Source organism: Charadrius vociferus, unplaced genomic scaffold (genome assembly GCF_000708025.1).
Source record: "Charadrius vociferus isolate BGI_N301 unplaced genomic scaffold, ASM70802v2 scaffold72, whole genome shotgun sequence".
Taxonomy (NCBI): Eukaryota; Metazoa; Chordata; class Aves; order Charadriiformes; family Charadriidae; genus Charadrius; species Charadrius vociferus.
Genome location: NW_009647830.1, coordinates 2,392,086 through 2,405,024, shown reverse-complemented (window position 1 = coordinate 2,405,024; position 12,939 = coordinate 2,392,086). Strand labels below are relative to the sequence as shown.

Sequence of the window (12,939 nt, the reverse complement as noted above, 5' to 3'; positions counted from 1 at the left end):
GCAAAGTAGTTTTTTTCTGCTTGACAGGCAACTGCAAGCATATAATATATCCAAACCTCTTCTTAGTTGTCTTTAACAATGATTTTTATAAGGAAGCGTATTGGGTGTTACTGTCAAGGTGCTGGCAGCGGGGCCTGCTGGGGAAAGTGTATTTTAGATGGGGCAAAAGCACTGCACAGGCAGAGGAGGAGGAGAAAAGAAGTGAGCAGCAGCTGTGCGGACACCACGGTGAGAGCAAGAGGGTGAGGTGGCCCTCCAGCCCCCAGAGCAGAGATTCCCCCCACAGCCCTGGGAGGAGCCCACACCGGAGCAGGTAGGTGTTTCCCGGACAGGAACTGCAGCCCGTGGAGAGCCCATGCTGGAGCAGGTTTATCCTAAAGGACTAGAGCCCCTGGAGAGGACCCACGCTGGAGCAGGGGGAACATGTGAAGAAGGAGCAGCAGAGAGGCGCTTTTATGGACAACCTCTGTTCTCCAGTGCCACTGTGGGGGGAGGCAGAGGAGTCGGGAATGAAGGTGTAAAGTTGTGCCTGGGAAGAAGGAGGTGGGGAAGGAAGGTGGTGTTAAACATTATTTTTTTTCCTTTGTTTCTCACTATGCAAATCTGTTTTAATTGGCAATAAATTAAAGTCAAGTCCCTTTTGCCGATGATGGTAACTGGCAAGAAGCCTCCTTGTCTTGACCTCAACCCATGAGCTTTCTATTTTTTGCCCCATCCAGTTGAGGTGGTAGAGTGAGTGAGGGGTTGGGTGGGCATCCCACCACCATCATTATCTACAGACTCAGTCATCAGATAGAGGAAGCCTTGTGGAGAGGGCAGCTCTGCTAAAAAATATTAGCAGGCTAGAATAAGAATCAACCAACTGCAAGATACAGAAAAAAGCCACAGCTCAACCAACTCTCAAATGTGAACTTGCAAACTTCACATTTTTGAAAACAGGTGCTGGTACATTTTACTTTTCTACCCCCCAAAAAAGCATGCATTCTCAAACTTCCAAAGACCTTTAAAGTCTTGTCACAACAGGGCTAACAGCCCATCCCAAGCTCTTGTGAGAACATCTTCTAATGAATCTCAATAGCACAGAAACAACAAAAAAGATGTGACAGGGGTCGCTCTGCTTATGGCTGAGTTCCCTTAGCGGGTGCAACGTCATTTGATTACTGTAGCCTTTCAAGTTTTATATTATGCATCATGCCATACTGTAACACAGCAACGCATGCATACTCACACAAAAAGAATTTATGAATAAAAACTATAATCCTTGATTGGCCTTATTATTCTAACTTGTCTTATAAATATTTAAAGAGATGGCTTCCTAAAATAGTACATGAATAGTACATTATTTGCCATGCAGAGACTACAGTAGGATAATGTTAAAGATGAGAATCCTTTATTTCAAATTTAGATTTGTATTCTGTTGAACGGTATAAATGTGAGAAGTGACTCTCACAGGAACGGTTATCATGCTAAAAAGACTTTGAGAGCTGCTTATGTGAAGATAAGAGCCACTGACGATACGACAAAAAGCCCAGTATCTTGATGAGATTAAGACTTGTCACGTATTCCGTCCTCTACCTCTTCCCAATGTTTTCTCACTTGTTCTCCCCCCCAGTTCAATAAACTAAACTACCGCTATTATAGGAGGCTTTTATTTTGAACAAAACCAGTGAAAATACAATCTACGCTGATGGCCAAAGCTGAAGTAAGTCACATTTGTTGTTGTTATTTGCTAGCTGTTGTAGGTGGGACCCACTCTTGTATCTTCTTGCGAGTAGTAGAGTAAGGTACATACTGCCCGGGAGTGCCGCTCAGATTGAATTTATGGTTCTCCCAGATAAATTTACGAGCAACTGGTGGATGAGTAGTTGGAGGGTCATCCGTCATTGAGTGAAGCCAGCGGTGCCTTAAGAGGAAAAAGACACATGGTTATTATGGAACATCTCATGATCTATAGCAAGCCTTCCTCCCGACTCCCAAGGGTTCTCCTCTGAATAAACAATAAGTATTTATTTGGGGGTGGGGGAATAATTTTAATCCAGTATGACTTTGAATGAGACTACGGGATACTGATTTAAAGTAATTACACAAACATAACTGATAAATAGCAGTTCTGCTTCCAAGCAACTGAAAGCACACTTGGGTTTGAACGTCCTGTTTCTTTGTGTGCTTAGTATTTGGGCAGAGTATTTCATTGTTACATGTTCGTATGGCCTTAACCAGCCAGCCAGGTCAAGGCGGGCACCACAAATTACAAAACCCCAAGGTTTTGTTTTGTTGTCTGGGTTTTTCTGGGGGGGTTGGTTTTTTTTGTATGTGTTTGTTTTTTGTTTTTATTACCAAAAGACTACACTGCACAAGTTCAATACCAGCTCCAAAGCATTCAGGAGGCTACCGCTTGGGATATGGATAAATGATGCAAGTTCACGTAAAACAATCACGTAAATGTTTACTGACTGCACAATAAAATGATTAATACCAGTCAGTAATGGGGTAATTACCAAGTGATTATAGTGATTACCCTTTACCTACGAACTAAACGTCAATTCTCCCCTGTGCAAACAACATTAATGATCAAGCAAAGTATTTTCCATACCAATTTACTGAAACACTACAGCAGGGATCAACTGAATTGATTTCATCTCTTTTCTATTTCAGTGCCCAAAGCAACTTTCAAACCTGAATAACATTTTAATTATCTGCCAGTTTACATGTACTTCATACTGTATGCACAATTATGACAGAAGTGAGGTTATGACTTCTTTTGCAAGCTTACATATTTTTTTACTGAGGTAGAATTAAAGAAGCTTCTGCTAATCAGCTTTTGCCAAAGACTTGACCTAAAAATAAGAAGTCTTCTATTCTAGTTGTTATTAGAAAGCCTAAAAATTGCACCTTCAGCCTTTAGCAACAAATCTGGCATACTTCATTGATACAGCAAAACAAAACCACAATAAAAGTAGTGAGAAATAGACTGACAAATATATTCTAAATCTGAAAAGCTGTACAGAAGGTTGATTATCTTTTCAATCAAATAGCTTCTAGACATTTATTTCAGAAAAAGAAAAAAACCTCACAAGTTGGATATAACTTCAGTACAAAAATCGCACTTTAAAAAATGTGTCAGCCATATGTTCATTTTTATACAGAAAAAAAACAAACAAAAACCCCAAATGAAAGCCACACATTGTAGGACTAAGGACTGCCAGGAAACTGGCTTGAATACCAAGCTGGATGGAACCATAAGATTCTTTAAAAGTATGAAGAAAAAGCTTGTTTAGAGGTAAAGAATGGCCTCCTATTGGAAAAACCATCCACTTCGGAGTGTGAGAGTTATACATACGTTCAGATGAAGTGACCCAATGCAACACAGACGGGACAGGGATCCCTCTCTTCCTCCCTCCACTCTCCTTTGTAAATCTGGTATCGTTTGAAGTATGTTTCCTGCTACTTCTACTAAAAAAGATTTTGTGTAATGATTTCTGTCTGGCAGAAGGCAGCTCCATAGCATTACTAATCACACTGTTGTCTGAGGATACAGGATCAGATGTTGCTCCATTTTAAACCTGGTATTACCAGCCTCTGAAATGTCCTGGCCACACAAAGCTCTGACATTACATGAACTTGCTCCCCCAGTTCACACCCATTAGAAGAATTCTGTGTACTACTAGTGGGCTTCACACTACCTGAGATACCACGCATCCTATGATGTGTCGCATCAAAGTTGGCAGCAACTCTGTAAAACAGCTAACTTGACAGAGGTGGGATTGTACGCTCATACCCAACAAGCCATCTCTCTATGGCTAACACAAAGAAGCACAGTTTGTGGCATGGGACAAAGGGGAAAAGAGCAGTTCATGTGTCCATATACATTCTGCCAATACCGACTTAAGTATTGCATTTCAAAATGCTTTGTAGTATCGCTCTAGAGCAGCCTCAGTTTGTCAAACCCACTTACCGTAACGCACAGAGGGAACTTAAACACATGCACCTTCACCTAGTGATGCTTCTGGTAATAGTGGATAGGGATCCTGCAAACAAACCCTATTTATGCACCTGTAACCGTACCTGACCATCTTCCCACTCCCCTGAGAGTCATGCACACCAACAGGACAAACAAAAAATTGTTTTCTCAGACATAAATGAAGTTACAAAGGCCCTGAAAGACAGGCTGGAGCAGGTGAAACACAAGAACTCTATTAAAGCTCAGTTAAAAATCAAACACATTTCAAGCTTGCATGATGTCTGGCACCTCTTTGCTTACAAGCGCATTGATGATGTACACTCACTCCTTGAAACATCAGAAAAATTAGCACAATATTGACTTACTCATTTAACTTGGAAGACAGAAAACAGAATAGTTCCATTCTGTCATTTAAACTATTGTTTTGCAGCTTTTCTAAGACTAAATCTGTGAAGTCTTTTAAAATACAGTATTTTGAAGTAATTAAGATATTTGCTTTCAGGATTGTCTGATGTTCTATAACATCAACATGAAATCAGGCTCAAATTTAAATAGATCAGCAAACCCAGTCCTTAAATCCCATTTTCTCCCTGGAAAGTAGAAATAAAATCACTCAGCTATGAGACATGTCAGTACAGTCACAGGTACTGAAATACCTGAAAAGATTTCAAAAGTCCGTTTAGAACTCCATCCACTATTAAGTACGTTTTTATTTAAGGGCTTCGGGGCTTATGCCTGGTCACAACAGATTCCCCTTAGAAGCCCAGCATGTGACTTATAAAAGCATTTTGATTTGCAAAGAGTCTGTTCTCTTAAACCAAAGTTCCCACTCTCCACTTAAGCAAAATATGTAGAAACTGAAAACTTTATTTTGGGAAGACTTTTCCCTTGACAACCTCCCTCAAAGAGTCCTTTGAAGCCCTGATGTCTCATAGACTCTACTCCCAGATGCTCAAGAAAAGCTTTTCACGCACTAGATTGAACAGCATGAATAAAGACATTTGATGTCTTGCAGATGGCCAGATTTCTATACAAACTCTGCCTATAAATCCATGCATGGAAAAACAGGATTCAAAAGCAATTAATGATTTAAAACCTACAAAAAAGCAGAAAAGAAAGCAAAGAAAATAAGGGGGATAGCAGAAGCAGCTTCCTGAATCACAGAGCAGGGTCACCACCAAGCAGGCTGAGGCTAGCAAAGCCCCTGGACTTTTCCTTAGTAAACAGACAAAAGACACCGCAAAGCATCTTCAAATGCTCTCAAGACTATGTAGAATTTCCTCCCAAGTCTTAGACAAATATTTAAAAGCAAAGAGATTTCAAACTGAAGCTACAAGGGACAGGAGCCAATTATATGATGTACAAGCTGTCAAACAAGAACCAATGCTACACAAACTCCGCAGCTACTACCATATGTGCATCTGCAAGGTTCAGGCACCGCCTATGTAAGTTCAGGTTGTTTGCCAACTTGTTAGCATCCACTTTTTTCAACAAGTTAACCATGCTGCAATAAGACAAAAGAGAAGTGAAGATGTGCATTACAGTCAAAGGGCAGAGAAGAATGAGAAGAGAAAGAAAAAAGGACAAGAAATGTGTTTATTTGTTTACACATGGGAGATAACTGATTTGTCACGCAAGCTACGATAAGATACCATTGTATAGTAATGAGACAACATCCCATTTACCTGAAAACACCACACTAGCATTTAATCTAGTCATAAACCCCACAAATTTATTGTGAAGCTATTGAAAGGATGGGAATTTTACCCTCCTTCCCCCTTCCTTTTCTGTTCATTTTTTCTGTTTTGTTTTCCTTGGAGGCAGACTTGAAAAGCAGCACTTTTACAGGAGAACAGCACATTTCTTTAAGTTTCTTACTATGTTGGCACTTTAAGTCTGAGATGCTACATTCCTCTCTCCTTCAGCTGTCAGATCAACTAACAAAGAGGATGTGGATTATTAACCCGAAGTTAAATTTGAAATATTTCATTGTATGAAGTTAGCACTCCTGAAGTTCCTTCCAAAGATGTCAGATTTGCACCACAAGGAAATAAACATCAAAGTACAAGACAGACACTACACATACATAGGACAGTGCTGACAAAATGAAATGTCCCTGCCAAAGGAGAAAACTATTACCAAATTACAGTTCTTCTTTCAGATACTGAAAGAGAAAATTACTTTTAACTAGTTTGTATACATAAACCAGTAGTCAATTTGTTTTTGCAAAGTATTTGGCCAAAACATTACATTAAAGCAGATAAATGGTAAATGAAGAGTGTGCAAACAGCCACGAAAGACTTCTAATGTGATGCAGGAGCGGAACACCTAGCATCTAGGATATCAGGTCCTGGCTTGCATGGACTTTATATACTCTCAAAAGGAAGGCTTAATCCACAGCATAACCCTGCTGAAAGTGGAAGACTGTTCCAGCGCACCCTCAGCGCGCTCAAGCTGAACCTCCCAGAATCCTCCAAATGCAAACTTGTGCTCTTCAGAATTTCAGCTACAGGAGTATGCTGATTGCTGAATAGCAAATGGGAGCCTACGGCAGGAATAAGCAGACACATAAGGAACTCTTCCATGACATGTGAACATAACCTGAACAAAACCTCTCTCCTCGGATCCCAAACAGATTAAGGACAGTAAGATACTTAGTCCTCTCCCCTAACCTTGATACACTGGAAATAACCAACAAACCCTCAATTGTGAGGGCCAAAGAATCTAGAAATACAAGTCTGGAAGGGAGTTAGACACTGCATATGCTTTAGACCCAAGGACGTATCAGCTACATCCATGTCAGTCCCAGCAGATGCCTCCTTAATTTATTATGGAGTTGCTGTATATTGGTACGCTCATCTTCCCAAACCAAGTTATGCCAGTGAAGATGAGTAGATTTTTTTAGTGGTAAGGATAGTAATGTCCAATCTGTATCACTTCCTCTGTATTTTAAACCTACTGCTTCCTATCCTACCCATCTATCTGCGGAAGATGGACTATGCCTTTCCCTTCTGCAAGAGATTAAATGCTTCAAGATTATATCCATCATCATTTCCTCTCCTTTTTAAGCAAGCCCGATTCTTTCCAACTGTCCTCAGAGGTCTGATTGTTCTTGCTGCTCTTCCTTAGGCTTCTTCTGCTGGTCTCTGTGTGTGTGTGTGTTTAGGTTTTTTTAAGCACGTAGTACCAGAGAGGAGTGCTATACCCTATATAAGTCTTCCTGGTAATAAGCAGAAAGCAAGAGTCTCTTTGCATGAATGCAGGCAGTAATTCTTCCTACTGCTCAGTACGGCACGCTTCTTTCTCAGCACTATGATAATGTGGACTTACTCAACCTGCCATCCCCCTAACACCTAGATCATCCTGCAGCACTGCCCCTTGCGCTCCTCCTGCACACCATAAAGTAAGAGGCTGGAGGTGCCAGAAGAGCACGGTCCTGCCCTCTGTCTCTGCATTCAGTCATATGATTTCACTCTTCCTTTTCCTCTTGTGATCATAAAGGGAGACAATGCTGCGTTGCCAAACTTGTGAGTGCAGATAAACTGCAGCTGGTAATAACATTCATGAAAAAAGCAGCACTGAACCATTCAATTCATCTGTCTGTATTTACAGCCCTAATATTTCACTTCTCTGTACAGCCTTTGATTAAGGGGGTGGGGGGGGAAGCTAACATTGCTTTAAGAACACTTCCTTACTAACAAACCTGCCCAGAACATTTCAGCTAGGCTTCAGCGTGCCTGTGATCCAAGGCTGCCTCTACTGGGGCAAGTGGGAGGGTGGACGGAGAGAACTATAACTCCTATCGACCTTGCCCAAGGAAGACAGCAAACCACATTATTATCAAGTAGTACACATTCAAGATAGCCAGTTTTTACTATGAAAACTCTTTGCCTTTGAAAATACTTTTGGTACCCTAACTAGCACTTACAAGCTGCTCAGGGATTGCCAAAGAGACACATGTTCCTCTTAATCTTAATGCTAAAGTTCTCTTCCCTGAGACCTTTCAAAAGCTTTTCTACAGAGCCAAAAGTATAAAGCATTAAACCTGAAAGTCATTTATCTGTACCATCTTCCTGCTTGGTTTTTGATTATTTTTAAGCAAACAGAAAAATCTTTTGCCCTTAATGAGTGCATCTGTACATACTGTACATAAGTTGTGACTACACGTGAATGTGAGGACATGCATCAAGCAGCGTACCCCAGTTGTATAAAATAGTATCTGTCACCTGGGGGTCCTAGAGGTGATTTGCTAACCCTAGTATTTGTAGGTTGAGAGATAAAAGACTGAGAAACAAAAGGCGATACACAACAAAAGGGCCTTCTAACATAACAGTAAAATGGAAATGAGCTCAACAGCCCAATGATTACAGCAATTCTGTAGGAAGACTTCTATGAAAGCACCAAATAGAGTGCATACAGACACTGGTACAAGCAGATTTAACCTTTTACCATTCTTATGTTCACACAGTACACCCCATCAGTGTTTAAAAATGAAAGCACTGAGTCTCTGCAAACAAAATGCTCTGAACAGTAGGAGATGAAACAAGTATTTTGGCTTTCATAACTGACTAACAGTGTAAAAGAAGTCTTCGTGAAGGAAAAAAAATATGCCCAATATCTTGTACAGCATTACAGGAAGATTAATACTAATCATTCCCAATGCAAGTATGGAGGGAATTAAAAAAAAAAAAAAAACTAATTAACTTGTCTCCAAAGTAGATACCAACATCTTCATTTTGAAGATAAGAGAAGAAAACCCAGAGTAACAAAGAGGTTAAATAACACAGCCAAATCAGAATAAACCACAAGCCTACATATTCTGGTATGGCAACATTTTAAAAAAGCAACAGCCTCAATTCCCTGTATAGCAGACGTGTCAAAACAACTCTCTTGATTTCCTTCAGACTGTGATTTCAGTACATCCGTTGTCAAAAGACATTACACCAATTATTTCAGAATACTGAAAATATTCGGTAGTTCCTAAAAACGGTACTACAATATGTTATTATATGAGATGTCTTTTCTTGCTGCTTTTTCCTCTTCTCCAGTATCTGATAAAAGGTAACAGGTAGCTAAATTAATTCATATTTTATTTTTTCCAGACAGTTGTTTTCAGAACTTTTCAATATACCAAAATTTTTTCTTCCAATTCATCATGTATGAAATGCAAGGTCCACCTAATGGTATTTCAAAAATCATTCTTATTCCACAATCCTGAAGGCATGTGACTGACCACAAAATTATACCTGAAAATGCACAGTGTATTCAACTAGAAACATGAAGAAAAACAACCTCTAGTATGACTTATACTGAAGAAGAAAAAAAGGAAGAAAGTGGTTTTCCTGCATATCTGCTTGTGTTCTCTATACTTCCTAAGAAAATAGTATACCTACACATACAGTAGGATTTTTATGAGTACTACAAAACCATTACAAACTAGTTAGCATTACTGTTAAAAAACCCGAAAATCTGCAATCTCTAGGTTAGCCCTGGTCTTAAATCTGAATTTTGTTAGAAGTGTCATCTTTAGGCATGACAGTTGCAAAATATTTTCTGAAAGTAACACCAGCATATACAGTGTAGCAAAACCCACTTCCACCTGCAGAGGGTATAACAACACACCCACAAAACGCTCCACTGAGCTGAATTAAATAAAACCCAGAGTCAAAAAAATCAGTGTTTAGAGGAATTATGCAGATCACAACCCAGCTGTTACAATGGTACTTTATATACTTCCTAGTTGACTCAAGGACAACAAACTTGTCTGAACTTTACATCTGTTAAAGGGAGGGCTAGTGCTTTAGGAAATAATCTTTTTTTTTTTTTTAACAGCTGACAGAACAGATACGGGACCAAATGAATCTATTTGTTAATAGATGTAATTTCACACAATCTGATTTATTTCCAACAAATTTCTGGGTCCAAAAAAACCCCACTCATTTCCTAAATAGCTGCACAACCCCAGTGTTACACTGACAGCAACTTGTACAATATATTAACCGTCTCAATTCAGAAGTCTATGCCATGTTAAAAATTTAAGACAGTATACCATCAGATGAAAAAAAAACAGAGTCTTAAAAGACAGCATTTATTCCCAGTCAAAATACTTCTGCTTTTAAAGATGTATCATACCAATACAGAATTACAGGTCAGTGATTTAGATGTGTCACAAAGCTATGATTCCTACATGAGAATAAATATATCTAAGGTTGCCATGGGATATACAAATTCATCAGCAATAAGAAAAAAAAAAAAAAACCAAACAAAAAATTGAACAATACTGCAAAACTAAATTTCCTGACAAAAATACCTTAAAACACAGGACTGTTTACCTTTTCATGCCCCATTGCATTAACCAGTCTTGAAAATAATGAAACACTCACTGTTTCTTCTAGGGATTTTTTTTTCCACGTTGATAGGAAAACAAGTTTTTCTACCTCACTAATTTGTGTGATCTAAACAAACTACTTAATCCTAGAAACACCACTTTTGATACTCAGGAAGAAACCCTTTATCAAGGTTTGTAAGGACACAATAAATAACACATAAGCACGAGCAAAGAAAAAAAAAAACAACAACAAAACCCACACCTCAAAATAAGGAAAATCTTGAAAACTGGCACAGTCTAATAGTGAAAGGATAAAAACTAGAACCAAACAACAGTTATTACGCAGATAACAAGGAACAGCCCTGCACTGGCAGGAACACACTAGTTTTGGAGATTCTAACGTCACTTCTAAAAAACAATCCCATTAAGCTCTTACTGGAGAAGACAGAAAAAAACATTAACTGCATTAAACATAATTTTACAGCTGGGAGAATCTGAAACAAAACTGACTACCAAGACAGTCTACCCACGTATTTCTCAAATGTTCTAATGAGAGCCACAATTTAGGAGTTTAAGATAATCAATCTCAGCCTTGGCACAGAACATGTATTACAGGCAGAATAAAAGCCAGTGTTCATGAATGTTCAGTATACCCAAGCACCTTTTATTTCATATCACCTTTCATTGCTTTGTGTCTGAAGTGCAACTCTTATTCCTCAAAAATCAGGTAGAGATTGCTTTTGCTAGCATACGCTGTTATTTTATTTGGTGTGTGTTTTTCCTGAGTTATTTAGGAAGACAAAAAAAGCATTAACAGCTGTGTGGCCAGAGACCTTCTGAAGTTCAAGACTGTACAGATTCGTTACTGAAATGCATGAAGAGAAAATAAAACCTTAAGAAAAATCATAGTCAAGCAGCAGTCAACATATAGACAATCCTGGCCCTTTGCTGTTCATCATCTTGTAGAGTATCAGTGTCTATCAACTGAAACAATTACGCTGCTAATGCCTGTGGATTAAGGAATGTTGTTCCATCACTGCCATACATTCTTTAGGTTCTTGTCTAGAATGAATAATAAAAATATTTTTTCTACTTCTGGCTGCTCAATGCTACTGTAGGCTTTGCCAGACCATTAAGATGGAATCGCAACTAATAAGGAAAATTGGAAGACTGGCTCGAGCTACTCAATTTGGCTGGCAAAATGCTTTTCTTATTCCAAGAAGCAGTAAGTGCCACTGTCAGGACGGTGAGCAAAATAACATTATAAATGCAGTTCAAAATTAAAAGTAACCAGTCTGAAATCTTCTGGTCATATATAGGATAGCTGCATCCAAGAAAACTTAATTCCCATTAAATTGTTGTGGTTTTTTTTTTTAACCTTCTCTTTTGTAATACAAGAAAATATATAGGCAATTACACAATTGCTATGTGTCCACATTATTAAACTAAATGGTTTACCATTCAGGGGGCACCATACTTCCATCAACTTCCCAAAATGTATTTTTGCCATTCATTTCATCAGTATAGATGACCCATCTGTGTCGACCTTAAGCAAACAAACAGAAATATTGTATTAGCTCAAAAAAATAAATTATTTTCATGTAAAGGAGAGAATTCATAAAAACAGAAGGAAAAATATTTTGAATAAAAGTATCTACCATTATGGGTACCTATTTCAATGTCAGTACAGCTTTTATTTTTCTAAGTCTTCTGTATTTCCACTGTTACTGGATTTTTACATGGCTGAACCTAACACTGTCACACGGAAGCAAGTTTTAGCTATTGTATAACTAATGGGAAACAGGACCTTGCAAAGTTTTCAGGCAGAGAAAGAGCTTTGGAGACTTTTTCCCCCCATTAGGAGGAGTCTTTTCCAAAATGACATTGCGATTAGTAACCTAAGATTAAACTAAGTTTCAGCCACATAAAACTAGCAAGCAATGTCTACCAGCGACTGTTTTCCCCAGGTACCCTACAAATTAACCTACAGTAGGCAGAGTTTGGCCTAACCTGCGCGTCAATTGCTTATGTGTCACCTTCACTGTTTTATGTGCTACCTTTTTAAGTACACTAGAAATATTATTTAAAATCCCATTACTTAAGGTAATAGGCAGTTTAAGCTAACCTGTGCTTCTTTGCCCTGAAGTGATCAAAGAATTAAGTACAGCTGTGAGGCAGGTTTAAAGGCAGTTCTCTTTCTTCCTCCACCTGTTAAGCTAGCAGCTTTTAGGTCAAGGACCAAACTCAGTTCTCAATCACATTATCATATAGGCAAACCTACACAGAAAGCACCTAACTGGCTTAGATTTATCCCATATTTATTATGTGACATTGAATATGTTTGCAAATGTATTGAGGGAAGCAGTAGAGAGACAGAAGATGTCAAAGCATTTCTATGAACCCTCTCTCTACGACTCATACAAGTCAAGTGCGAGGAAGTTGGGCAGACAAGTTCTATTTCACCAGCAGAAACTATGCAATCTATACAAAGCTGGATAGTCAGTCAGAAGGTGTTCACATTAGCACACATACCAAAGAAGTTTCTTCTGTCTTCATAGTATTTGTTTCCATATTTGTCCGTTCCTACCAGCGTACCAGTCTTCAAATCATTTACCCTGTGAATTCCCAAAACAACAGTTTCAATTAACAT

General features: G+C 38.8%; 1 protein-coding gene across 1 annotated transcript; it reads right to left on the bottom strand.

Annotated features, from left to right (window-relative positions):
• Nucleotides 1-1,633: 1,633 nt before the first annotated feature.
• On the bottom strand, nucleotides 1,634-12,939 carry NDUFA12 (NADH dehydrogenase (ubiquinone) 1 alpha subcomplex, 12). Its single transcript, XM_009882649.1, has 3 exons — nucleotides 12,822-12,939; nucleotides 11,748-11,835; nucleotides 1,634-1,903 (listed from the first exon to the last, which is right to left on the bottom strand). The coding sequence occupies exons 1-3, from the start codon at nucleotides 12,937-12,939 to the stop codon at nucleotides 1,723-1,725; spliced, it is 387 nt and encodes a 128-aa protein (XP_009880951.1). The 3' UTR covers nucleotides 1,634-1,722.